The sequence below is a fragment of the Diospyros lotus genome, chromosome 12 (genome assembly GCF_014633365.1).
Source record: "Diospyros lotus cultivar Yz01 chromosome 12, ASM1463336v1, whole genome shotgun sequence".
Taxonomy (NCBI): Eukaryota; Viridiplantae; Streptophyta; class Magnoliopsida; order Ericales; family Ebenaceae; genus Diospyros; species Diospyros lotus.
This window is the reverse complement of record NC_068349.1, coordinates 19,737,983-19,765,270: the sequence shown is the minus strand read 5'-3', so window position 1 is coordinate 19,765,270 and position 27,288 is coordinate 19,737,983. Positions and strand designations below refer to the sequence as shown.

At 39.9% G+C, this 27,288-nt stretch overlaps 2 protein-coding genes across 2 annotated transcripts; one reads left to right on the top strand and one right to left on the bottom strand.

Moving 5' to 3' along the window:
* Window positions 1-49: 49 nt before the first annotated feature.
* LOC127786470 (leucine-rich repeat extensin-like protein 3) lies at window positions 50-3,365 on the top strand. Its single transcript, XM_052313888.1, has 2 exons — window positions 50-2,271; window positions 2,436-3,365. Exon 2 carries the CDS (start codon window positions 2,539-2,541, stop codon window positions 3,139-3,141), a length of 603 nt encoding a protein of 200 aa, XP_052169848.1. The 5' UTR covers window positions 50-2,271; window positions 2,436-2,538; the 3' UTR covers window positions 3,142-3,365.
* Window positions 3,366-19,220: 15,855 nt separating this feature from the next.
* On the bottom strand, window positions 19,221-20,500 carry LOC127787343 (uncharacterized). The gene is made up of 3 exons (XM_052315336.1): window positions 20,385-20,500; window positions 20,136-20,270; window positions 19,221-19,891 (listed from the first exon to the last, which is right to left on the bottom strand). Exons 1-3 carry the CDS (start codon window positions 20,484-20,486, stop codon window positions 19,436-19,438), a joined length of 693 nt encoding a protein of 230 aa, XP_052171296.1. The 5' UTR covers window positions 20,487-20,500; the 3' UTR covers window positions 19,221-19,435.
* Between the last annotated feature and the right edge of the window lie 6,788 nt (window positions 20,501-27,288).

Here is a 27,288-nt window from a genome sequence, read left to right as displayed (position 1 = left end):
AGAGAGAGAGGTTTTGCTCTTCTAGAATTGTTAACCACCAATTGAACTAAAATCTTAAACTATTAGATAGAAGATTAACTTCAACTTTTGTATTATCACATGTGGTCAGGCTTTACTACATAATTAATCTAAACACGTGCAACAATTTAACTATTTAGTTAGTGGTGAGGTTTGAAGTCAAGACCTTTGCCTACTTTGATACCATATTAAATTGATAATCACCATATGATTTAAAAGCTTAAATTATTAGATAGAGGATTAACTTTATCTTTTATATTATAAGTTTTACTGTCAACAACTCATTTTTTATGGTTGACAATATATTTGAGATTTGGTCAATCTTAGAGAGTCCAGTTTACATACAGGTGCACATTCAAAGAGTTTGCTCCTTTTTTTTATGTTTGACAATATATCTAGATTTGGTCAATTGTGCTCTATTGTTATGGGAATGTCGTGGGTTTGAGTTGTGGATGCTCTTTTTACTCTACTGAAATTTAGCTTAGGTCGATTCCATTCTGCTGCTCAGCTACTTGCCTTTTGGTAGATGGTCACTTTACTTTAACTTAGCCTCTCAAGCCTTTTGTTACCCTAGGCTACACATATGTCCTAACTTCTCTCCTCTAAGAGGCTGATGATAGGAGACAACCCAACTCTTCCTGCTTGCTGACAGCTTCCAATGGTGTTATAAATAGTATCTACCTTATAACATCTTTATGGAACATTAGGGCACTCCTTCCTTCATGCACACATTTATCATCTCCTAATATCAGCTACCTGCAATGAGCTTATGGATGGATGGTATGTTTATATATACACATCGTATGCTCATTGAGGAAATCATGTTCCTTCATTCTTGATTGTTTTTGCATTTACAACTTATGGTACTGTTCTCTATTTTAGTGTTATCAAAGCCAAAGCTAACAATTTTAAATGCAATATATGTCTCTTAAGTGATTGATCTCCCTTGGAAAAAAATTTGTAAATAAACCAGCATGACAAAGTGTTGAAAAATAGACTGAAAATTATATCTTACTGATAGAATTTGAGTAGAAAAATCGTATATATTATTTCGAGAATAAAACTCAATATATACTGCCTTTAGAGAGTCAACAAGCCACTCCCTTAAAAATAGGACACTAACTCAACTACCTAATCTGAAACAAGGATAAGATGATATAGATAAGAGACTAAGTCTATTTATAGATCAGCTTTGACCATAACCTCCTATTCAAAGATAAAACAAGAACAAACAAATAAAAACTAAAAATAAAACTGCTTATCTATCAACACTTACCTTTCGTATGAATGATACAGCCCTATTAATAGGGTAAGAGATTACAACAGAGGAAACATTACACACGCTAAAGAATAAGGAAAGCTAAGCTATCCAAGGCACAAAAGGATTTCCTATACCAAGGATAGAGAAGTATCTAAATCTGGACACGGTCAATAATTTCCAAAAAACTGAAGATTAGATCAGTCAAATCATCCTTGATTTACACATAGCCAATCATCCCTTGAATCAACACAAAGCATAGGGGAGAAGTTGCAACAAGAAAAGCCTAGAATAGAACCACCTTAGGAGAATGATATTGTGGTTTTGTTCCTTACAAGCTTTCCTTTTAAAAGTCAAGGGATTAGTTATCTTGGTGAAACAGATCTCTGATAAGTTTTGTTTGTTTTTTGTGGTTTTTTTTAGTTACTCTTAAACAGATTCTGATTAAGTTGTTTGTTTCATCATCCTATCATTATTAACTGCACCTTGTTCTAATGAAGTTATGATTCATGGCATAGTATTCATGTCAATTGACTTTTAAAAGTTACATTGACAAATAGAAATCCATGCAAAAGAACAATGTGGCAAGATTTTAAGGGAAGAATGTATACAATTATAACCTCCTTCCACCTCACAAAGCGGTGAGCCCTGTGCATTTGCACCCCCACCCCCCATCCCCCTCCTTTTTCTCTCAAATCACAAGCGACCTGAAAAGTAAAACGGTTGTATAAATGTGGCTTACCAAACCACATCATCATATGTTAGATTTAAACTGTTCCAGTATGTGGGGCATCTGTTATAGCCTCTTCCTTGGACACCCTTGTTCAGAAAAAGAACATGTTAAAATCTGCTGCAGCAAAATATGAGATTCTTTGTCTAGGATGAAAGAAAGTATGGATAAAGCCATCTATCTCAACCTCACAAGCAAAGCATAAAGTGTGAAGCTATGGACAGGGAATTTGATGCTCACAAAGGTGGATTATCTTCAGAGAAAGGTATGTATGAAAAGATGGAATGTTATACACATTGCAATACACCTGTAGCTTTGGATTCCCTCTTCCCATGCAAGGGACAGCATTCAATTTCGGCAATACAAAACCCCCCAAGACCAAAATAAGTAAATAAATAAATCATCTCGTTTTCTCTCTGTTTGGTTCAGCCCCTATAAAGTCGAAGAGAGCAGAGCTAGTAGGAGAAAGCGTTTTCGAGACTTAATTGGTGGGTTTTGTTGAAGCTTACGCGGGTACTTGAGATTCATTCAGATGGATGATGCCAAGAGTACACCATCTTGTCAAGCAAGAAAATGGCTGCTGATGGTGCTATTGATCGTCGAGGTTGCCATCTTTCCCACATCAGTAACATCCCAGAATCAAGTCAGCGTTCCGGCAGCAACTGCAGATTTGCTCTGTATCAGTGACTGTGCTACTTGTCCTGTTATATGCGCACCACCACCACCGCCACCACCACAAGTAGAGTCACCGCTGCCATTAGTAGAACCAACGCCGCCACTGCCACTGCCACTGCCGCCGCCGCTAGTAGAGGCAGCGCCACCACCACCCGAATCAAAGCCACCGAAGTCACCACCCCAACACCACTCTCCACCACCTCCGCTGCCATCCATTTCATGGGGCTTCAGCCCCCCACCTCCTCCCGGTTATATAACCATTCCTTCTGGACAGAGGCCTTCTGGTATGGGCCAGCGCAATTATACCTATCCCTATTACTACTTCTATGCATCCAAAGCTGCTGCTTCTATTTCTCCGAATTCTTCTTCTTTTATTCTTGTGGGATTGATGTCCTTTATTGTTGTCATCTTGGATACCAAGTGGGGAATTGGAAAGGCTGCAAGTGCCTCTAAGTTCTAATCATCCACCGAGGGGAGGGGCTATAGAATTTTGTTTTATGGATGGATTGATCATAAACATTGCATGCATGTACATGTGTTGGTTTTAATGTAATGTTGTGTGTTCCAACATTCGATTTTAGTCTGTTTAGCGTCCCAAATTTAGTAAAAAGAATAATCCGAAAAAGGAAATGGTAATGGTTTTTTGTTTCTTGTTTTTTTGTCGATGACGAGTTGTGCCAGCACCAGCACCAAAGGCAAATATACAATTGAAAGAAATGTATGTATCAACCCAACCTACGTCTACGCAGGCAAGTTTGAGAATACGAGGAAAGAACAGTGATTGATTGATGATAAAGCGGAGGCTGAATTTTTTTTTTCTTTTGGGATGATCGTTCTTACGCGACCTTTAGTGCTCGTGCCCTCGATTACGTTAGGAAGGGTAAATCGTAGGTGTGAGACTTTGCCTCACTGCATAAGGCTAGGATCAAACTTACGACCTACCGAAATGACACTGATATATCGCTTGTCTGATCGTCGACCTATATTTTGGAGGTGGCTAATTTTTTTTTTTTTTTTTTGAAGTATAAAACTACACATCACAAATTTTGAGTGGGGCTGTAATTTTTATTTATTGAATTATTATTAAAAATAATTTTTTTATATTTAAAAATTAATTTTAATAATAAACTAAAACTCAAGACAACTCATGCATCCGGCCCAACATTACCACAACATACCCGTTGTGATAATGAGTTGTTTATTATGTGAATTAAATAATACAAAGCCACTTCAAATAAACTAAATAGTTAAGTTCCACTTAAGTTATAAAAAAGCTTAAACTCTAGTCACAATAAAATTACTATAATTTCTTATTACTATAAACAAAAAAAAAATTCAAACACACAAGTACCATCTTCTAATTCCAATTCACCTGCTAGGAGCATTCCAATCTTTTCTTCTTTACATTCCAAAAATGTTTAAATTAATGGGTTAGAATGAATGGATCGATTAAACTGTAATTTGGAATAGTAATGGGATAAGAGTGTCAATCATAAACTTGAACTGAGAGACCCATTCTCTAAATAAGCATGCTCTAAACTAAACTCACACCAAACCCATCCCTAAATCTTACCCAAACATGAACACATTGCAATATCTAAATTAAGATATTTATTATTAAGATTAAAGCATTCAACAAAAATTAAAATTGTAAAAATTAAACTCATATTTTTAATATATTTTGATCCTTTAAAAAAATTTAACTTATTTATGAATTGAGATATAAATGATAATGTGAAATGTTAATATATAAATAATAAATATATAGGTACACGCAAGACTATTATTCTACCCATTTGTTGGAGTGTAATACCCAACAAGTCAAAGGCAATAATGGTAAGATCGAGTAAGTATAAAATTGCTCTTTCCTGATCAAATGAGGACGATCGGAGGCGGGGAGCGGGCTCTGACGACGGGTCCGTCCGGAGGGCGGCTGGCACCTTCAAGCACTCCGACGGTCGAGTGAGTAAGAGAGTAAAATAAGGCAATGTATCGGTAGGTCAGTGATGAAAACATACCTTGACTTTGAAGATAGCTGATTGATATAGAAGGAGGAGATATTCTTATGCACGCATGAGACATGCGCTTGCAGGCGATGGGATTGGGTATCCAGCGTCGGTGGAGGTTCTCAGGTGGTAGCATGGTGACGACGAAACCCCCATTAATGTGGATAGGATCTGCCATTAATGAGGATGGGACCTGAGACAGCCATGCGGACATCCAGTGAGAGTGGCAATGATGCCATGGCAGGCTGGCACTAGACTAAGGATGGGTCCAGAAGGGAAACCAGATTGGGCCGAGATTAGGCATAAGAAGAGGGGCGAGATTGGGCTTGAGGAGAGGGCCGAGATTGGGTTCGGACGGTTCACAACCCCCTAGGTCAGATGCTCGAGAAGTGAGCGTTCGAGCTAGAGAAGGGAAAGTCTGGGAGATCCAACGTGCCTATTTGATACAAGGCACGACCTGATAGGGCCGAGGCGGACTCGGAAGTCAGACGTGATAGACTCGAGGTCCAGCGGACCATGTCTGCCTGGGTCTTGAGCGCAGCTTGTGGAGGACCGAGGTAACTCGAAACCCTGAGCGGACCGCGTCAATCTGGATCTCGAGCATGATTATTAGAGGACCGACGTAACTCCAAGTCCTGCAACTGACCACTTCGGTCTGGATCCTGAGCACGGCTAGTGGAGAATCGAGGCGAGCTTGAGGTCTTGTGACGGACCACCTCGACCTAAGTCCGGAGCACTGCAAATGGAGGACCGAGACAGGCTCGAGGTCTTGTGATGGACCGCGTTGACCTAGATCTAGAGCACTACACATGGGGGACCAAGGCGGGCTCGAGGTCCTATGATGGAACGCGTTGACCTAGGTCTAGAGCACTAGAAACGAAGGACCGAAGCAGGCTCGAGGTCTTGTGACAGACCTCATCAACCTAGGTCCGGGGCACTGCAAATAGAGGACCGAGACAGGCTTGAGGTCCTATGAGGGACCGCGTCAATCTAGGTCTGGAGTAATGCAAATAGAGGACCGAGGTCGCTCGAGGTCCTATGATAGACCGCGTTGACCTAGATCCGGAGCAGTGCAAATGGAGGATCAAGGCCACCTCAAGGTTGTGTGACGGACTGCATCCACCTAGGTCTGGAGCACTATAAATGGAGGACCGAGGCGAGCTCAAGGTCTTGTGACGGATCGTGTTGACTAGGTTTGGAGCACTGTAAAGGAAGGACCTAGGCGGTTTTGAGGTCTTGTGACAGACCGCATCGACCTAAGTCCGAAGCACTGCCAACGGAGGACAAAGGAAGGCTCGAGGTCCTATGACGGACTGCGTCGACCTAGGTCCAGAGCACTGCAAACAGGGAACCGAGGTAGGCTCGAGGTCCTGTGACGAGTCGCGTCGTTGTAGGTCTAAAACACTGCAAATGGAGGACCGAAGCGGGCTTGAGGTTTTGCGACGGACTGCGCCGACTAGGTTTGGAGCACCGCAAATGGCGGATCGAGGTGGGCTTGAGGTCTTGTGTCGGAGCGCGTCGACTTAGGTCCGGAACACTGCAAATGGCGAACCAAGGCAGGCTCGAGGTTCTATGATGAATCGTGTCAACTAGGTTTGAAGCACTGTAAATGGAGGACTGAGGTGGGCTCGAGGTCTTATAACTGACTGCGTTGAGCTAGGTCTGGAGCACTGTGAACGAGGGACTGAGGCCAGCTCAAGGTCCTGTGACGGACCGCGTTGACATAGGTCCAGAGTACTGTAAACGGGGGATCGAAGAGGGCTCGAGGTCCTGTGAAGGACCGTGTCGACCTAGGTCTGGAACACTGCAAATGGAGGATCGTTGCGGGCTCGAGGTCTTGTGATGGACCGCGTCGACCTAGGTCCGAAACACTGTAAACGGAGGACTGAGCTGGGCTCGAGGTCCTATGACGGACCGCGTTGACCTAGGTTTGGAGCACTGCAAATGGAGGACTAAGCCGGGCTCGAGATCCTGTGACTGACCTCGTCCATCTAGGTTCGGAGCACTGCGAACGGGGGACCGAGGTGGGCTCAAGGTCTTGTGATGGACCCCGTCGACCTAGGTTCGGAGCACTGCCAATGGGAGACCGAGGTGGGCTTGAGATCCTGTGACGGATCGTGTAGACTTAGGTCTGGAGCACCAGAAACGGAGGACCGAGGCGGGCTCGAAGTCTTGTGAAGGACCGTCTCGACCTAGGTCTGGAGCACTGCAAATGAAGGACCAAGGAAGGCTCGAGGTCTTATGATGGACTGCCTCGACCTTTGTTCGGAGCACTACAAATGGAGGATTGAGGCGGGCTCGAGGTCATGTGACGGACTGCGTCGACTAGATCCAGAGCACTGCAAATGGAGGACCGAGGCGGGCTCGAGGTCTTGTAATGGACCGTGTCGACCTAGGTCCAGAGCACTATAAATGGAGGACCTAGACAGGCTCGAGGTCCTGTGAGAGACCGCGTCGACCTAGGTCCGTAGCACTACAAATGGAGGATCGAGGTGGGCTCAAGGTCCTGTGACGGAGCGCGTTGACTAGGTCCGGAGCACTGTAAAGGGAGGACTGAGACGGGTTTGAGCTCTTGTGACAGATTGCCTCGACCTAGGTCCAGAGCACTGTGACAGACCGCGTTAACTAGGTCCAGAGCACTATGACAGACCGCGTTGACTAGGTCCAAAGCATTGTAAAAGGAGGATCGAGGCGGGCTCGAGATCTTGTGACTGACCGCGTCAAAGCTCGAGGTTCTGTGACGGACTGTGTTGACCTAGGTCCATAGCACTGTGAACGGGGGACTAAGGCGAACTCAAGGTCCTGTGAAGGACCACGTTGACCTAAGTCCGGAGTACTGCAAACGGGGGACTGAGGCGGGCTCAAGGTCTTGTGACGGACCGCGTTGACCTAGGTCCAGAACACTACAAATGGCGGATCGAGACCGGCTCGAGGTCTTGTGACTGACCGCGTCGACTAGGTTTGGAGCACTGTAAATGAAGGACCGAGGCGGGCTGGAGGTCCTGTAACGGACCACGTCGACCTAGGTTCCGAGCACTGCAAACGGAGGACCGAGGCGAGCTCGATGTCCTGTGACGGACCACGTTGACCTAGGTTTAGAGCATTGGAAATGGAGAACCGGGGCGAGCTCGAGGTCTTGTGACGGACCGCCTCAACCTAGGTTTGGAGCACTGCAAATAAAGGACGAAGGTGGGCTCAAAGTCCTATGACGAACCACCTCGACCTTTGTCCGGAGCACTCCAAATGGAGGATCAAGGCGAGCTTGAAGTACTGTGACGGACTGCATGGACTAGGTCCGGAGCACTGCAAATGGAGGATCGAGGTGGGCTTGAGGTACTGTGACGAACTGCATCGACTAGGTCTAGAGCACTGCAAATGGAGGACCGATGTGGGCTCGAGGTCTTGTGATGGACCGCATTGATCTAGGTCCAGGGCACTGCAAATGGAGGACTGAGGCAGGCTTGAGGTCCTATGATGGACCGTGTCGACCTAGGTCTGGAGCACTGTAAATAGAGGACCGATGCGGGCTTAAGGTTTTGTGACGGACTGCGTCGACTAGGTCCGGAGCACTATAAAGGGAGGACTGAGGCGATCTCGAGGTCCTGTGACGGACCGCGTCGACTAGGTCCGGAGCACTATAAATGGAGAACTGAGGTGGGCTCGAGGTGCTGTGATGGAACGCATTGACCTATGTTCGGAGCACTCCAAACTGAGGACTGAGGCGAGCTTGAGGTCCTGTGATGGATCGTGTCACCCTAGGTCCGGAGTACTGCGAACGGCGGATCGAGTCTGGCTCGAAGTCCTGTGACGGACCTCGTCGACCCAGGTCTGGAGCACTACAAATGGGGGACCGAGGCGTACTCGAGGTGCTATGACGGACCGCCTCGACCTAAGTCTGGAGCACTGGAAATAGAGGACTGAGGCAGGCTCGAGGTCTTGTGACGGACCGCCTCGATCTATGTTCGGAGCATTGGAAATGAAGGACCAAGGCAGGCTCGAGGTCCTATGACGAACTGCTTTGACCTTTCTCTGAAGCACTGCAAATGGAGGATCGAGAAGGGCTCGAGGTCTTGTGACGAACCGCGTCCGGGCTCGAGGTCCTATGACAAACCGTGTCCGAGCTCAAGGTCCTGTGACAGACCGCGTCAACATAGGTTCGGAACACTGCAAATGGAGGACCGAGGCGGGCTCGAGATCTTGTCACGGACCGCGTCGACCTAGGTCCGGAGCATTGCAAATAGAGGACTGAGGCAGGCTAGAGGTCTTGTCACGGACCTTGTCGACCTAGGTTTTGAGCACTGTAAATGGAGGACCGAGGCAGGCTCGAGGTCACGTGACAGACTACGTCAACTTAGGTCCGGAGCACTGCAAATGAAGGACCGAGGCGGGCTAGAGGTCATGTGATGGATCGTGTCAACATAGGTCAGGAGCATTGGAAACGGAGGACCGAGGTGGGCTCGAGGTCCTGTGACGGACCGTGTCGTCCTAGGTCTGGAACACAGCAAATGGCGGACCGAGGCGAGCTTGAGGTCTTGTGACGGATCGCGTCGACTAGGTCCAAAACACTTCAAATGGTGGACCGAGACAGGCTCGAGGTCCTGTGACAGACCGCGTCAACTAGGTCCGAAGCACTGTAAATGGAGGATCCAGGCGGGCTTGAGGTGCTGTGACGAACCGTGTCGACCTAGGTCTGGAGCACTCTAAATGGAGGACCGAGGCGGGCTCGAGGTCCTATGATGGACCACGTCGACCTAGGTTCGGAGCACTGCGAATAGGGGACTGAGGCGGGCTCGAGGTCCTGTGATGGATCGCGTCGACCTAGGTCCGGAGCACTACAAACAGAGGACTGAAGTGGGCTCAAGGTCCTGTGATGGACCGCCTCGCCCTAGGTCTAGAGCACTGCAAACTGAGGATCGAGGCGGGCTCGAGGTCTTGTGATAGACTGCCTCGACCTAGGTTTAGAGCACTACAAATGAAGTACCAAGGATGACTTAAGGTCTTATGACAGACCGCCTTGACCTTTGTCCGAAGCACTACAAATGGAGGATCGAGGCAGGCTCGAGGTCCTATGACAGATCGCATCCGGGATCGAGGTCCTCTGACGGACCGCATCCAGGCTCGAGGTCCTGTGATGGACTGCGTTGACCTAGGTCCTAAGCACTGCAAATGGAGGACTGAGGTGGGCTCGAGGTCCTGTGACAAACCGCATTGACTTAGGTCCGTAACATTGCAAATGGAGGATCGAGGCGAGCTCGAGGTCCTATGACGGACCGCATAGACTTAGGTCCGTAGCACTGCAAATGGAGAACCGAGGCGGGCTCGAGGTCATGTGACAAATTGCGTCGACTTAGGTCAAGAGCATTGGAAACGGAGGACAGAGGCGGGCTCGAGGTCTTATGACGGATCGCGTTGACTTAGGTCAGGAGCACTGAAAACGGAGGACCGAGGTGGGCTTGAGGTCCTGTGATGGACCGTCTTAACCTAGATCCGGAGCACTGCAAATGGGGGACTGAGGCGTGCTCGAGGTCTTTTGTCGGACCGCGTCAACCTAGGTCCGGAGCACTGCAAACGGGGGACTGAGGCAGACTCGAGGTCCTGTGACGGATCGTGTCGACTTAGGTCTGGAGCACTGCAAATAAGGGATCGAGGAGGGTGGCTGCACTCTCACATTGCAATTAAAACACAATAAAAAAAAATCACAATAAATTTTTTATATATTTTTATTTATTTTTGGTGAGAGGTTTATACTCATCGGTGTACGAGTGCAGTTGTAGTCTAAATTTAAATTTATATTTTCTGGATGAGTCCATGTCGTCTACTGAGAGATTTATTTATGGAAAAAGAAAAAAGAATGTCACACACACGCACACGCACACGCATTTAGATGAATTGGCAACAAAGTTTTTTTTATGGATTTTTAGATAACAAATACTAGGAAATAAAGTAAGGCAGAAGTTGAAATAAATACTGAATCTGAAAATATGAAATTGGATAGTACTTGAGTTAAGACAAGTTCAACACCAACCCGTTGATTCCCAAATTTTAGCAGACAAGATTAGCAACATTAATTTAATTTCAGATATGAGGATTTGTTATTAAATGCAATTAGAGATGATGATAGTTCTAGTTTAAACAATCCCATACATGATATGCGAGATTCTAATTTAAGAAACTACCATAAATCTAATTGTAATTAATATACAAAACAACTAAATTAATCTTCCGGGTTTGGGTATGATAGCGTTTCCAGTTCTAGTAACTTGCATGCATGGCATGAAAGCTCTAAGTTAGGCTTACGCTCCAATCCAAACCTAGTGATTTCTCAATAATTAATACACACTCATACTGAAATTTAAATTAATGTCACTCATTTAAAGCGCAGCTTTCTTTGGGAATCATTGGTGTTGGACACTGTCATTACCTTAACCCAAGATTGGATTTAGCTACTCATCTCCATTTAAAATTTAATTGACAGGAATTTAAATGGCGTAATTTAAATAACAGAATTTAAATGACAGGAATTAAAATAGCAAAAATTAACCAGTCATTTAAGCGATGGATAATGAAATGACAGGAATTAAAATTACAAAAATTTAAAAGCAAAAATTAACCAGCTATTTAGGCGGTGAATAATAAAGTAACAATAAATGACATAAGAATTCAAGAGAAGAAAGAAAGAAAGATCACAAGAGAAAACAATAGAGAAAATAAGAGAGAACAAAAACAATTCTCAAAGAGAGAATTCTAAAAAAATAACTAAGTTTTGATTCAAGAATAATAATCACACTTACAAGTGTAACCAAGTGAGCTATTTATTGCCCACAAGATGCAATATAAACTACACAATTTCAATTATTCAATTAGACATAATTATATCTAATGAGCACTCACACACTTAAAATTAAATGGATTTTAGCTATAATACACACCTAAAGTTAAATGAATTTTAGCTAAAATACACACCTAAAGTTAAATGGACTTTAGCTAAAAAAACACACATAATAAAGCACTCATAAAACAAATATTTAAAAATAAAAAAAATAAATTTCTACAATTGAGTTTTTTTGGTCTTTATTAGGATTAAAAAAAATGATTGGACCTTCTCTAAATGATGTCTTCTATAGGCTTGCTCAAGTTGGGCCTTAAACATGTGCTGGGCCTTGGGCCTTCAATTTAATAGGCATGTACTGGACCATTTCTTCATTCCAACTTGCAATTAAATATGGGCCTACCTTGCTGGGTCTTTTAAATTGGGTTTCAATTGTAATTTTAATGATTTTATCCTCTAAGCAAGCCCTGCTTCACGCATGAACATATGTGATATTAATATATTATATATTATGCATGATTATATGATATACACGCATAGGGTGCACTTATATGGATATATATATGTATTATGTTTATATATTATATTATATATTATAAATAACTATTCAATTAAACCAATTTAAAATCAAAATAGAGGTTATAATCATAACAAAATTTTACAAAATTAACCACTAATTAACGGGCTCGATGTCTTGTTATGGACCACATCGACATAGGTCTGGAGCACTACAAATAGAGGACCGAGGTGGGCTTGAGGTCCTATGACAGACCGTATCGACCTAGGTCCGGAGCACTACTAAGGGAAGACCAAGGCAGTCTCAAGGTCTTGCTAATACTTGTATTGAATGAGTTACAAGTAATAAAATGAAAATTTTTTGGGTGCCTTATATTTAGCTGGTCGAGTGAGTCTGAGGTGACCCAAGATTAGTTTATGTTGTGCATGTTTGATACAAGACTAACTTCAGGGAGAGGTGCCGAGGTTACTCAAGGCCGAGGCTTGACCGAGGAGGCTCGAGGTCTGCCAATGCCTGTTTGATACAAGGCTATCTTCAAGGAGAGTGGCCGAGGTTACTCGAGGCCGGGGCTAGACCGAGGAAGCTCGAGGTCTGCCAATGCATATTTGATACAAGGCTATCTTCAGGGAGAGTGGCCGAGGTTACTCAAGGACGGGGTTGCTATTTGTTTGACAGCCTATTCGTGGATTTTGGCTTGGTCTCTAGTTTCTTGGATAAGGTCAAGATCAGCTAGCTATTCTTCATCATTGGTGTCTTCACAAAAATGTTGTCGCCTAGGGCTAGGTTCTTCAATCTCTATAGGGATTATGGCCTCTGACCCGCAGGTGAGTCGAAAGGCTTTTTCCATGGTCGAGGTTTGAGCTGTGGTGTGGTACGACCACAACACCATGGGGTTTTTCTTTTAGCCATGCACCCTTGGCGCCATCAAGTCACTTTTTTGTAGACCGACTAAGATGACCTTTTTAGCGACTTCTGCTTGGCTGTTGGTCTGAGGGTGTTCGACTGAGGTGAAGATGTCGAACTCCTAACAAAAGTCCTGAAGCTTACTGTTGGTTTCTGGTTAACTTAGTGACTTAGTTTTGAAGTTGTTGGACAATTTAGAGAAGGACCTCCGTGATAGCTAAGTTTTGTGGAAGGTGGTTGGTGTCGTTTGGCTTCTAGGCAGGGGCGCTTCTAACTCGCACCATGGTAAAGTGAGGGGGTTGGGTTGAGAGACTCTTGCGAAGTTAAGGGGTAGGTAAGCTTTACCGAGCCCCATGGTGGGCACCAGATGTTTCTTCCTGACCAAAGGAGGACGATCGAAGGCAGGGCACGGGCTCCGGCGACAAGTCCGTCTGGGAGCGGCTGACACCTGCAAGCACTCCGACGGTCGAGTAAGTAAGAGAGTAAAATGAGGTAGTGTATTGGTAGGTCAGTGATGAGAACATACCTTAGCTCTTAAGAGAACTAGTTGATATAAAAGGAGGAGATGTCCTCCTGCACACATGAGACGTGCGCTTGCAGGAGATGAGACTGGGTATCTGGAGCCGGTGGAGGTTCCCAAGTGGTAGCATGGTGGCGACGAGACCCTCATTAATGTGGATGGGATCCGTCATTAATGAGGATGAGATCTAAGACGGCTGCACGGACATCCAATGAGAGTCGCAATGATGTCGTGGCAGACTGGCGTTGGACCAAGGCTGGGTCTAGAAGGGAGATCAGATTGGGCCCGGACGGTCCACAAAAACTATCATAGTTTTCAACTCGGAATTGATAGATTTGAAGAAAGGTCCAAACCCACTTATAGGAAACCCGATAAGAAGATGGCTTAAGTAAGTTTATCTTATTTTTTGAAGAAAGCAGGCTTGGCCCAGTTGCTTAAAACAAAAACCAAGGCCAACCCATTTTGATCTAAGCTTATAAACTACCCTATCTAAAGCCCATTATTCTCCTTATCTTTATTTAGCTTATTAGCCCATCATTCGTCTCTATTAGCCCATTACTCATCTTATTTGATCTAGCCTATTTGAAGTTGCTGAGACTTGGTCGTCGCCATTCAATTCCAAGTTTGTTTCTCCCATTTTTTCCCTCACCCTCATCTCATCTCTTCTGGATACCTAGGGAGTTTATCATTATCTTTGTGAGATGCTATCTAGTTCTTCGATGGTTATCTACATATATTGTGTTTATGTGGGTGGTTTTTTGAGACGAGCGAGAAAAATAGAGAGTGATAAAGATTGCCGAAGGAGAAAACGAGTGGCTGTTGATATTCATTCTCGGGTTGGAGTTGTTTTCTTCTGATTTGGGCAGATTTGCGTTCGATCTAAGGCTAGTTTTGGATTTTCCTTAGGATCGATTCTTGGCTTTACCCTAATGGGTTTTGGACCGATTGATATGAGGCTTGAAGCCTCACTTTCATGTTCTCCATTGTTGATGATTTATAGGAGCACGACAAAGAGTTCTTTTGCTTTGGTTTTTTGGTTTGTCATTTTGGTTTAAACTCAACTCACTATTTTGAGTTTTTTCTTTGATTTAATTTCATGGATTGGTGAATTTTGCGAGATATTTTCACAACACCAACCCTAAACTTAGGCTCTATACGTTAAAGAGTTTAATTTTTTAAACACAAGTCTAAACTTGAATTGACTATGATGGGTTAAGGCGGTAAGTTGCGTGACAAGTACAAGTTGCTAATAATACTACATAGGTAATTCTTAAGGAAGCTTTGTAACAATTGAATTTTCTTTTCAACCAAAAAAAAAAAAAAATGGAAGCCAAGTGAAGGCAAGATCATCAACTTCTCTCTTAAATTTGCGAATTATATGATCCACAATTAACGGACTATTTGAAATTTAAATTAAATAATAATAATAATAATAAGATAAATTAAAGAAGAAATAAAATAGCGAAGAAGAAGAAGAAGAAGCTGAAAGATAAAAATAAAATAATGATAAGAATCAGGGGCGAGAGGAAGGGGCCATGCATGCCCCCCCTCGCCCCAAGTGCTAAGAAAGCCTCCTAATTTGTATCTTGCTTTTGTGCGCCAATCCAAACCTCACTTGCTGCTTGTCGGCCATGACTTTTGGGTTACGTATACATGATGATTGATGTTCATTTCTAATTCTAATAATAATAATAATACTATATATTTGAACTTGGATTATTCAGTGGACACTTGGAAGGAAGGAAGGAAGAAGCAACAAAATGTTCACTTTGTTTTTACGCCCTCACCTGACCTTGTTACTAAAGCAACTTGAAACCTATTATTATTATTATTATTATAGTATCATATCAGATGTTAAAGTACAATTCAAATGCTAAGTCACAGTTCTCTTTGCTATTTTTAGGTTTTTTAATTTTTTAAAATAGTAAAAATATATTTATTTTTATATTTTTAAAAACATATTTTAAAATAAGAAAATATTTTATAAAGAAAACTTAAAATAATAAAAAATCGTTTTGACTTTTTTATTATCACAAACACGTTCAAAATTTTCAAAATACAGAAAATGCTACAAACAAAAAGAATGTATTTTCAACGATGTCAAACAAACATTTAAAATATAAAACTAAAAATGAATTCAAAACTTAAAATTAAAAATTAAAACACAAATATAATAATCCCTAAGATAGATTTTGTCACACAACTGGTCTGAACTAGCAATGCATCCAAGAAATTTCTTTTTGAAGTTAGTGATGTTAACAGACAATAATAATATTTGGGATGCAGATATTATTATTAGATTATACAAGTAAAGATTAATATATCTGCTCAATTTTTGTGACGATAATTTACTTTCATTAGATTTATTATGTACCTAAATTATTAGTTATACATATCAAATATTATATTTTATTCGTACTGATACACTTGAGATATTATAAAATTTTGCAGTTAATATTTTTTAGTTTTTGCTTGCACTAATGTTAGGATTTTTTTGTTATTAAATTGTTATGAAGTTATTAAAAGTATGAATATGAATTTGTTAGAATAATACATATTGGGTATAACTACAAGAGTACCTATAGAGTTATCCATTGCTCTATCACTATCAGAATGCGGTTAACTAAAATATTTTAACAATATATGTACGGATATAGAATCAAAGACAAAAATATAAATATAGATACGAAAACAAAGAAAGGAACCTCTACTAAGGGTGTACATTCAGTTATAACTGAACCGAACTGACCAAAAAATGCTAACCGAATCGAACCGACCCGCATGCGATAATCGAACCGACCGACTAATCTCAGCTAACCGAACCAACCGAAACCGAACTAACCGAAATCTAAATTGAGTTAACCGAATCGATAACCGAAATCGAAAATCAATTGTGCAAATTAGAAATTGATACAGAAATTGACATAGAAACAAATTGATTTACAGCAACAGAGGAACAACGTTTGTGCAACCCGTTTGTGCAAACGAAGGAATACACACAAGAGAGAATCCAAATCCATTTACAGTGAAGAAGAACAGAAAAATGCAAACCCATTTACAATGTAGAGCAGTAGAAGAACAAAAGAAATACATAAGAAAGAATACAAATCCGTTTGTAGAAATACAAACGAACAACTCGTAGAAGAAAACATCAAGAAATTAACCCAACTGAAAGTCAAAAAAATTAAAAAATCTTACAAACGCTAACCTAACTGTCGATACTAACCTGAGTGCTCGATGGTCGGTGGTGTGGATCGAACGTCCAAGCACAAGGAAGAAAAGGAAGAACAGTGATGAAACGGCGTTGGTGTGGGTCTGACGAAGGAGACGAAGGGGACAGCCGGACCGCAAAGCGAAAGGTGGGCGCCACTGACTGCCTACGGCGAAGGCGTCGAAGGCGGAGGTGACCTTCATCGATGGCGACGCACCGACGGACACAAAATCGATCGATTTGTGCGATCAATTTGTGCAATCTGCTGGGGGCTCTCTCTCTCTCTCTATCAATCAGTCTTGGTCTCCAGATCTAGGTGAGTGTCTATCTCGCGAGGGGGGGTGTCGCTGGGTGACCTAACTTGGGTCACGGACTTATGGGCGGGTAATATCTTCGGTTTGGGCGCGGGGCGGAGCGAGGCGGGGGGGGCGGTCACGGGCAACTCGGTTTATTCGGTTATTTTTGTATAAATAATCGAACCGAACCGAATAACCGATTTTTAAGAAAAAATATAACCGAACCGAATTATTTTTTTAAAAAAATCGAACCAAATCGACCAAACTTGTCGATTCGGTTCGGTTAATTCGGTTTACCCGAATTTCTGCTCACCCCTATCCTCTACCCATACTCTCTCGATCACCATCCTTAGGCACAAGGGTTAATCCTATTTCTTGAGTAGATATCATGCTACTTAATTTTGACACAAAAATTCAGTATCAATAACATTGAGCACTAAATAAAGAGTTCTACTACATGGCAGAAAGTCTCATAGAGAGACCTATATAATAGGGTCAAAAAACCAAAATATCCTTGCCCCCAATGTAAATTTGCAAGGATACCATTGTACAATTTCGCCTCTCTCCTTTCTCCCATGGCCGTGCGCAAAGCCCTCGCCTCCCTCCTCTCTCCCTTCTCCCATGGCCGAGCGACCATCGACCGTCGCGCCTTGCCTCGCCGACTATAGCTAGATGCAGCAACGGTCGACGAGGTGACAATGCTGGCAACGAGGCGAGGCGTGACGGTCGACGATCGCGCGGCCATGGGAGAAGGGAGGCGAGGGCTCTGTGCGCGGTCATAGGAGAAGGGAGAAAGGAGAGAGACGAAGACTGGAAAGGACATTTGGGTCTTTTCAACCACACTCGATAAGCCCATCGATAACCCCTTTGGACAAAATAGTGTTTTCCCCTAACAAACCTCATTTTGGACAAATTCAAGTCTTTTCATCCATGTCTTAATAAGAAACTATCATATAATATAATAATATACACAACGCTCAAGCTATACATATCGGCCAGAGGCAAATGTGCTCATTCACTTGGGGCTTAAAAATCATAAGTTGTAGGCATTGTATCCAGACAAGCCAACAATACGCGAATATGATGGAACCTAGAAAGAATTAGGGTTGATAATGATTTAGTTTGGATTTGATTTTTGTCAAAAGTATAATCAAATCAAACTTAAACTACTAAAATCAAAACCAAACTATTACTCATTAATTTTAAAAATTAAAAACCATAACCAAATCTTCGATTTGATTTTGATTTTAACCATAATTTTTTTTAATTTGATCTATATCAAGAAATAAAAATAAACTCTTACAAATAGCATTCATAAAAATTTTTGATAACTCAACAATAAACAAAAACAAACTCTAATAAAGTTACATTGTTCTTGTATAAAGTTACAAATTAACTTCAAACTTCTTAAATATAATTATTTGATTGATAAAAATAAAATAGTTTAAGATTAAGTTTTATTTTTTTTGTTAATTACTTTATGAATGTTAAATATTTTATATATTTGTAATGTATTAGTTAAAATACTTGTAAAAAATATATTAGTTAATATATATTTTATGTGTATATATAATATATTAAATAAATAAATATATTATATATATGTATATTTAGTTCGGTTTGGTTCAATTTTACACACATTCGGTTCGGTTTCGGTTTGAGTTTTGGTTTAGATTTAGTGAAAACCATAAGCAAATCATATTCATTGAAACAGTATTTAATTTTTTCTAAATCAAACTGTTACCCAGTCAAACAATTTTTAACCATATTGACCGATTCAGTTTCGATTCGATCCCCACAATTTCGGTTGTAATTGACATCCCTAGACAGAAGAAAAGAAGCAAAATATGTGGAATACTTTTAATATGAATTTCCTTTTTCGGTTTAGAATTCAGAGGGAAAAGCAACATAGTATTTATTTCAATAACTAATTAGGCAATATTACTGAAATACAGATTGGGACAAGGAATGAAAATCTTAAACCTGTCAAATTTCAGAAGATACAGAATAGAAGAAACCTCTGATAAACTTCCAAAATTTTTGGCAAAGCCAGGCAGAGCTCTTTAGACTTGTGTGGGAAACTGACCAATCTAGAACTTTTCATAAGAACAAATAACAGAATGTTCTAAGATCAATGTTCCCACGCCATATGAGAGAGACTGATCATGATGATATTCAGGACTGTGTTAACAGGTATTAAGTATGAGTAAGGTTCGTTAGGGTTTGGAAAACAAGAATAGTCGTGACAAGAGACTGTTGAGTTCATACCCTCTTCCATGTGGGAAAGAAACAGAAAATAGTATTTGGAAAATTTGTTATGTAAAGAAGTAACTTCCAGAGCAAAATATTCTTGTACATTTAGTGGTATCTAATAAATCCAGAGATTAGGCAGGGGACAGAGGCACTAAAAGCGACCTGATCAAGTGAAGAAATCTAACCGTCTTAGGAGCCTGCAACTGATAATGCCAGATTTCATGTCGGTGGTGGTCCAGTAACGGAGCTGCGTCCCCTAGAACCGAAGAGGAACACCGCAAACATAGCAAGTAACCAAGCAAGGAGAGTCAGGAACACCACTCGAATTTTCTTCGTAGTAACTTCAGCAAACCTGTCTCTCTCTTCCGGCAAAGCATCGAACTGCTCAACCACCATCTCGATCAATGCATTTAACAGCATTTTGGACGGGAGATCGACGTCAGTTGCTTTTGCAACTTGACTTAGCGCTTGCCTGAGATGATTCACCACTATCTCTGCCTCCAGAGCAATAATGTCGTTACTGTTCTTCGATTCGGCCGATGCGCAAAGGCCGAGCGAGACATCGTCTGCTTCGTCCTTGCTTGCAGTGATAGCGGAGTGTAATGGACTCAGATAAGCCGGAGAAATCGTTTCCGATGAAGGTAGAAGTTCGGGACTCAGTGATGTAACGAAGCTCTGAAACAGAAACAAAGAGAAATTCACTCTCACAAGCAATTGACCAAGAAAACAATGTCCTCTGAACTGCATGCGAATCGAACAAGGAACAGTTATTGCAGAATGAAGCTGCATGCGAATCGAACAAGGAACAGTTATTGCAGAATGAAGACGCAAAAACAAGTTTGAAATCGTGATCAGAGAACACGAATCGATAACTCGAGTAGTAGGTAATAACCGGATGCGAAGCGAGATCAGCATTTACCTCTGCAGATCCACGGAATGGGTGAGCCTCAGGAATGTCAGGAAGCAACGAGAACTCTTCCAAGTCGATGGGCAAATGGAGGGAGTCATCGCCTGCAACCGATTGATGTGCAGACTCCAAGCGCTTCTTGGTGAACTGAAACAGTAAATGCGAGATCGGAGGTTCAAATCCCCTTGAATTCGAAGCGTTTCTCGCGGCAACGTTGTATAAATGGACAGGGAAAGAAAGAGAGAAAATGGAATGGTATACCTTGTGAGGCTTTTTTGGAATGTAGTTAGAGATGGACTTGGACTTGGACTTGGAGTTGGATCTTCGATGATGATGATCCATTTTAAGAGTTTGAAGATCCATCGTCGCTTCCGTAGAGAGAGAGAGAGAGAGAGAGAGAGGAACCAGAACCCAGCCTCCTCTATCTCTGTATATATGTCCTTTAACACAACTCAAGGTGGAATTTTAAGAAATAATTTATAAAGCGTGGTAAAGTGAGAAATTATATTCAAAAAACAAAACCTTCCGTTGGTTCAAGCCTACTTATACATATTAGATTAAATTTTTATACATCATCCTTTTTAATAATAATTATAAAACTAAAATAAAAATCAAATTTCTCAAATCCCTAATCCCTTTTATCTCCTCCCTTACTTCTTTAATTCTTTTTTTTCGTAGTCATACATTACTATCACTATCTTCATACTTTTTTGATGAGACTTAAAGTTTTAATTGTGATAACAACAACGTTTAAAAATAGTCAATACAGAAAAAGAGTTTGTGAGACAAGTAAGACAAAATCTATTAACAAGTTTGGAGAGGTGACATTATTAGATTAACACAATCCAATACTTGAAAGTATAACGATTTGATCATGACATTTATTATAATGACTACCATGACTCAATTTATGAAAGTTTATTCACTAATTTAACACCAAACCAAACTACAATGCCAGTTTGACACTTTATCCTAAATTAATCGATATCTTAACTTTTAAAGGTGATACATAAATGTCACAAGTAATAAAAAAAATTGAAAAAATTGTGTGCAAAACCATTGAGGCTTAACCTTATTGCAAAAGCTATCCTTGTTATCTCGTTGTCAAAAACCTAATAATCTCTATCGAGACAACATATTTGTGTAAATCTAAAGTACCCTTTTGAACTTGTAACGTCCGTTTTATCGTTGTGATAGATGACCAAAAAAAAACCATAATTGCTTTGAATGTTTCTAAAATGATCAAAGTTGGATCTCAATCAACAAAGAAATAAGGGTGTTGGTTGATGAATTCCAAGTGCCGCATTTGGTGCTCAAAGGTGCAATGAGTTGAGTGGAGTAGGAGGGCATGCTTAAGGCATAAAAATTAATGGAGGATAGAGCTATCACGTGGGTGGAGATTCAAACTGCCATTTTGTTGAAAAATTGATGTGTTTAATTGGACACTCAATGGAAAATGATAGGAGAAATCTAAAAAAAAGGTAAAAAAAAAAAAAATAACCAATTTTTGTGGAGTTTTTTTTTGTTTGTAGAAATATTACAATTATAGGGTACTTTGTGTATATTTTATAAATGCTATTGGTAACATTTACTTTAATTTTTTGTTCTATTAACAAGTGACCAACATCTAAAATATTAGCAAACCCTTTTAGAATGTGAGGGCAAAGTAGTATTTGTCATCTTGCAATCCAACGTAATGTCAGACAAACTAATAGGGGTGGGGAAATGACGTAATATCTAATAATTTTAAAGAAAATTTTGAATATTAAAACTATTTTTTAAAAATAGGCCGAATGGGACGTAACGATAATTTTGCAAATTATCAAGACTCAGAAGGAATATAAGAGAATGAAACGTGAATTTATGAAGAATGTGGGGCTAAGTATAAATTGCCAAAATTACATAAAATAGGTCAATTTTAGCAAGTTAATGAGCTAATTTTGAGTATGAAATTAGACAAAACCAATCAAATTAGGCAAACCCTAATACTCTGATTCATAAACGAGATTAAGATAAACTTGGAAGATCCAATTTCACGACAAATCGTTAAACAAATTATAAGTTATTCGAATATGAATTTGGTTAAAATACATAAAATGTTAGTTGGGTAGTTTACTTTGGCTTAGGTTAAGACGAATTGAAAGATAGGTGTTGAAGAATGCATGATTGAGAATGATATTGAACTTCTAGGTTGCATTATTGACTATTAGATTAAAAATGATTGAGCTTAGATAATTGAAAAAAAAAAATTGCTTGAGACACGAATAATAGTTTGAGTAGGACAATTGGGACTCAAATTCCAAACAAATGACTTCAAATCAAATTGAACTGTTTAAGGTCTTATAAATAGGATGAAGAAACTAATATGACAATTTTGATAAGATTTTAATCATTGACTGCAAGGATACGGAAGGTTGAAAATGACAAAAACGAACCAAAAAATCAAATTGAAAAATCAACCCACCACCTCAAGAACTTTCCAATTATTTGCAAACTTTCCAAATGGATGCTCAAAACTGGATTAAGAAGGTTTCCAACATTGCCTTTTGACAAAAGAAATCAAAGTTTGGAAGATTCTAGCAAGGAAATGGCTTGTATAGTTTATTGTATATGTAATGTATCCACCATTTTTGGAAATTGTCTTGGCTATAAAATGGAGGTCACCCTTCGATTTGGAACACATTGCCAAAGCAAGAGAATGAGCAAAAGGGAAAAGGGAAAAAGAAGGAGAAAGATTTTGGGGCATTTGGGGTATTTGAATTATTTGATCAAGTTTTGGGTGGTTTCTTATTGATCCCAAAATAGATCTAGATGTTTTTGAAAATAATTATGCATTCATTGGGTGAGATATTATGTGAATTGGGATTCATGATAGGCATGTTTGAGTATGATAATGAGCTAGTATTGGGCCATATGGGAAACTTGTGATTGGCAAGCATTACGCATGTATGACTTAAATGAGAAGTTTTGGGGGGTTAAATGTGCATGTAAGGGCTGGTAAATGAGTTGGGAAATGGATTGTTTAGAGTTATAAATGCAGAAAACGTCATCATGGATTTCGGGGATATATTTTTTCATAAATATATAATATAACGTCTGAACGTAAATAGTATACCAGGTAAGTTCCCAAGAAAGAGAGGCGAGTCACAAATGGACGCACTTAAATACCAAGTCTTTCCTTAGCCAGAACTTTCCTAGGCATGCGCTTCCACTACACAACACTTAAATCCATAACTTCCTCGACAATCCCGATTACTTTATCATCACATCAAACTTAAAATCATCGAGCTAAGACAGGTAATATCTTTACACATGCAGAACCTAGATCGAAACCTGATATAGTACATAACTGAAATCACTTCATCTGTAATATCCAAAATCGTACCATCGTCTAACATGACATCATCAAAATGAAAATCATATAATCCAAAATACATGCTACGATCCACCTACAAGTTGCCATCAATCCTCGGCAATTCCTTTCCCTTTGCATTGTTGTCTCCACCTGGAACGTTGAATATTTTAGGGACAAAAAGTCCAAAAATTAAATGTTGAATCATCTAAGTGAGTTCAAAAACATTTTCATGAATGTATGCAAGAAATGAAACAACAGAAAATCATGACAAAACCCGGCCCAAGAGAATCTCACACAGCACTTAACTCTAACCGGGGAAAATGCAATCTCTCTAAAGGCAAACACAACCACATCGACACATTGGCACAACACAGTCCCATCTTAAGAGGGAGCAACGTCAATGCATGAATCTATGAATCACCCCGTCATCATTACGTTCCCACTCAGAAGCTTACGGAGCATGTCAACACAAACCCTAGCCAAATGATGATCAACACCATCATAGGAATCCACGTCCACATCAGAAACAATACTACCACGCAAGCTATCTAGGGTGGTGTCCACTCACAACCCATATCTTGACAGTCTGGGTTGGTGTCCACTATCAGCCCAAGTCACAAATAGGTATTTTCCTTTGGCACTGCTTCCTAGTGCTGTCACTTCAAGTGTCACATCATAAGTTGACATCCCATCCCATATGTACAACCCATCACCCTAGTGTAACTTCCCTCCACCAAGCCTGGCATGGAAACCGAGGCGGTCATCCCAACACCTAACTCGAGATACCCCTGTCCGACAAACACACTTGGGGAATTATGGCTACACTATCGGGGCAACATCCCCAGGTTGACATCCCATAAAAACGCTCCAATGCCACAAAACATAACTCAATGCATCATATGAAACAACATTTCATGTACACAATTTATCACAAAATTCAATGCACATGCATAAAACATTTCGGGACAAACCCGTATCAAAACAACCATCATAGGTTAAAACCATTCACATGCAGCAAAACATTTACATGGATTAAATCAAGTTTAAGATAGAATCAAACCAATTTTGGGGTTAGAACTCTCACCTTTGACAAAATTTAGGATACTTTGAAAAATACGTACTGTCTCGATTTTCGTGTCAAACTCAAAATTTGCACAAATCATATCACTTTAATCCTCAAGGTACCCTAATCAACATATAATCATCAAAAACCTATTTTTCTCACAATTTCCTTATTTTCTCTATTTCTCCAATTTTTCTCTCTAAAAATCCCAAATAAATGTCTATCAAACTATTTTCTCCAATGTTTCTTCACAACAAACCATAATAACCTATGAACATCAAAAGAAAATTAATGGACTTACCCAGATATTGCGTTTTCACACTAAACGAGGCTGGTAGATGCTAAAACCGAGACATCGGGAAGTCCAAATCCAAATCTTTTCCATAACTCTCTAGAGCTTGATTTTAAAGGAATTTAGCAAATTTTTTTCACAATTTTTAGAGCTTGGACGCACCCTCACGCGCCCCAACAAGTTTCCTTACGCACGCCCACTCGTGGGGCCCAGCTGGTGCGTGTCCCACACGCGCTGATCGTCTTCTTCCTAAACTCGTAGTACAACTGTTGTATTATATTTTTTGGTATATGAGAAAATATATTTGATGAAAAAGCATATGAAAATCTCGTATTTCAAAATAAGTTTTTCATATTTCGAAACATGTATGTTTAGTGTTTTGGCGCTAAATGTCAAATGTTTTAAAAATCCATTTTTAATCTCATCATGTTTCAAAACTATGTTTTCTATGTTTCGAAACATAGTTCTGTAATGTTTATTCGAAATGCTCTTCAATATGATGTATTTCGAAACATAGTTCCTATGTTTCAAAACATCAATCTGCCATGTTCTAAACTTGTTTCAAGATGTATATTAAAAGGGTTTAAGTTTTGCTTAATCTATATGATGTATTTCGAAATCTATTTGAAATCTAAGCCTATGTTTCGAAACCTATTTAGTACATTTCGAAACCTTTGTCAGCAGTGTATCCTTGTTCAACATGTTTTGAAACATGTTTCTGAAGTATGTTTCAAAACCTACTTTTCATATTTCGAAACATCTGTCTCTGTCAGAAGAATTTCAAAAATCTGTCATGTCTTTGCACTCTATTTGAAAAGCTATTTTAATAATCTATTTTTGAAATTATACCCATACCCTGATGTTCAAATTTTAGATATGTTTAAGTGGAGAATAAAACCAAATCATTTTATTTTTTAAAGATAAGTCTTCCACTCATTTTGTCTCTTGGTGCATATCCAGCTATAAAGGTTGTATGTTTCGAAACATGTTATGTGTTTCGAAACCTCTGTATAAAAATGTGTTGTTTCGAAACACTATAAGTATATTTTGAAACCTACCTTCTTATCTTGTCTTTAACGGTTATAATTAGCCAAAAGCCTATTCATTTATTATATATATCAGCTCTTTGAAGACAAGAAGCTTTCTCCCAAGCATACACATTTTTACACATTTACAAGAGATTTTTGCCACAAGCACAAGTTGAACAAAGCTCTTTATCATCTAACTCTCAAGAAGTTCCTTTCAATCATTCCTTGGTGCGCATTGTGGTACAAACAAGAGAAGCAAGCAAAATCTAAAGCTCTCATCTCCTCAAGCTCTCCTCACTCCATACCAATAGGTTTGCTATAACTATTTGGTAAGGTGTTTTAATTACAGTCAAATTGTTGGGTTGTATAAGATAAGTGTTATTTATCTTGTTGTAAGGTTTGAGTTGAACCCGTAAAAACTCAGTGTGTAAGGTTTTAGGGTAAACCGTGGTAAAACCCTTAGTGTCATTGATTGCTAGTAAAAGTGATTGTGGTTTGCAAATCCTTCAAGTGGATAAGCTTGAAGGTAGTGGAGTAGGCAAGTTCCGAATGGCTGCACTCTCACCCTGCAATTAAGACACAAAACAAAACACAATAAAAATTTTATATATTTTTTTTTTTTTTATTTAGGTGAGAGGTTTATACTCGTCAGTGTACGAGTGCAGTTGTAGTCCAAATTTAAATTTATACTTTCTGGATGAGTCCAGTTCATCCACTGAGAGATTTATTTATGGCAAAAGAAAAAGAATGTCACACACGCACACGCATTTAAATGGATTGGTAACAAGATTTTTTTATGATTTTTTAGATAACAGATACTAGAAAATAAAGCAAGGTAGAAGTTGAAATAAATGCTTAATGTGAGGATATAAAATTAGATAGCACTTGAGTTAAGATAATTTCAGCACCAACTCGTTGATTCCCAAATTTTAGCAGATAAGGTTAGTAACATTAATTTAATTTCAGATATGAGAGTTTGTTACTAAATTCAATTAGAGATGATGATAGTTCTAGTTTAAGCAATCCCCATACATGATGTGCGAGATTCTAATTTAAGTAACTACCATAAATCCAATTACAATTAATATACAAAACAACTAAATTAATCTTCTGGGTTTGGGTATGATAGCGTTTCCAGTTCTAGTAACTCTCATGCGTGATATGAAAGCTCTAAGTTAGGCTTACGCTCCAATTCAAACCTAGTGATTTTTCAATAATTAAAACACACTCATACTGAAATTTAAATTAATATTACTCATTTAAAGCGCAGCTTTCTTTGGGAATCATTGGTGTTGGACATTGTCCTTGCCTTAACCCAAGATTAAATTTAACTACTTATTTCTATTTAAAAGTTAATTGACAAGAATTTAAATAGCGTAATTTAAATAACAGAATTTAAATGACAAGAATTAAAATAGCAGAAACTA

Excerpts from the sequence above, each read along its gene's own strand:
- LOC127787343 (XM_052315336.1), bottom strand. The coding sequence starts at position 20,486 with ATGGATCTTCAAACTCTTAAAATGGATCATCATCATCGAAGATCCAAC. Across the intron at positions 20,271-20,384 it reads TTCCAAAAAAGCCTCACAAG|TTCACCAAGAAGCGCTTGGA; the intron begins GTATACCATTCC and ends TTACTGTTTCAG. Across the intron at positions 19,892-20,135 it reads CATTCCGTGGATCTGCAGAG|AGCTTCGTTACATCACTGAG; the intron begins GTAAATGCTGAT and ends TTTCTGTTTCAG.
- LOC127786470 (XM_052313888.1), top strand. The coding sequence starts at position 2,539 with ATGGATGATGCCAAGAGTACACCATCTTGTCAAGCAAGAAAATGGCTG.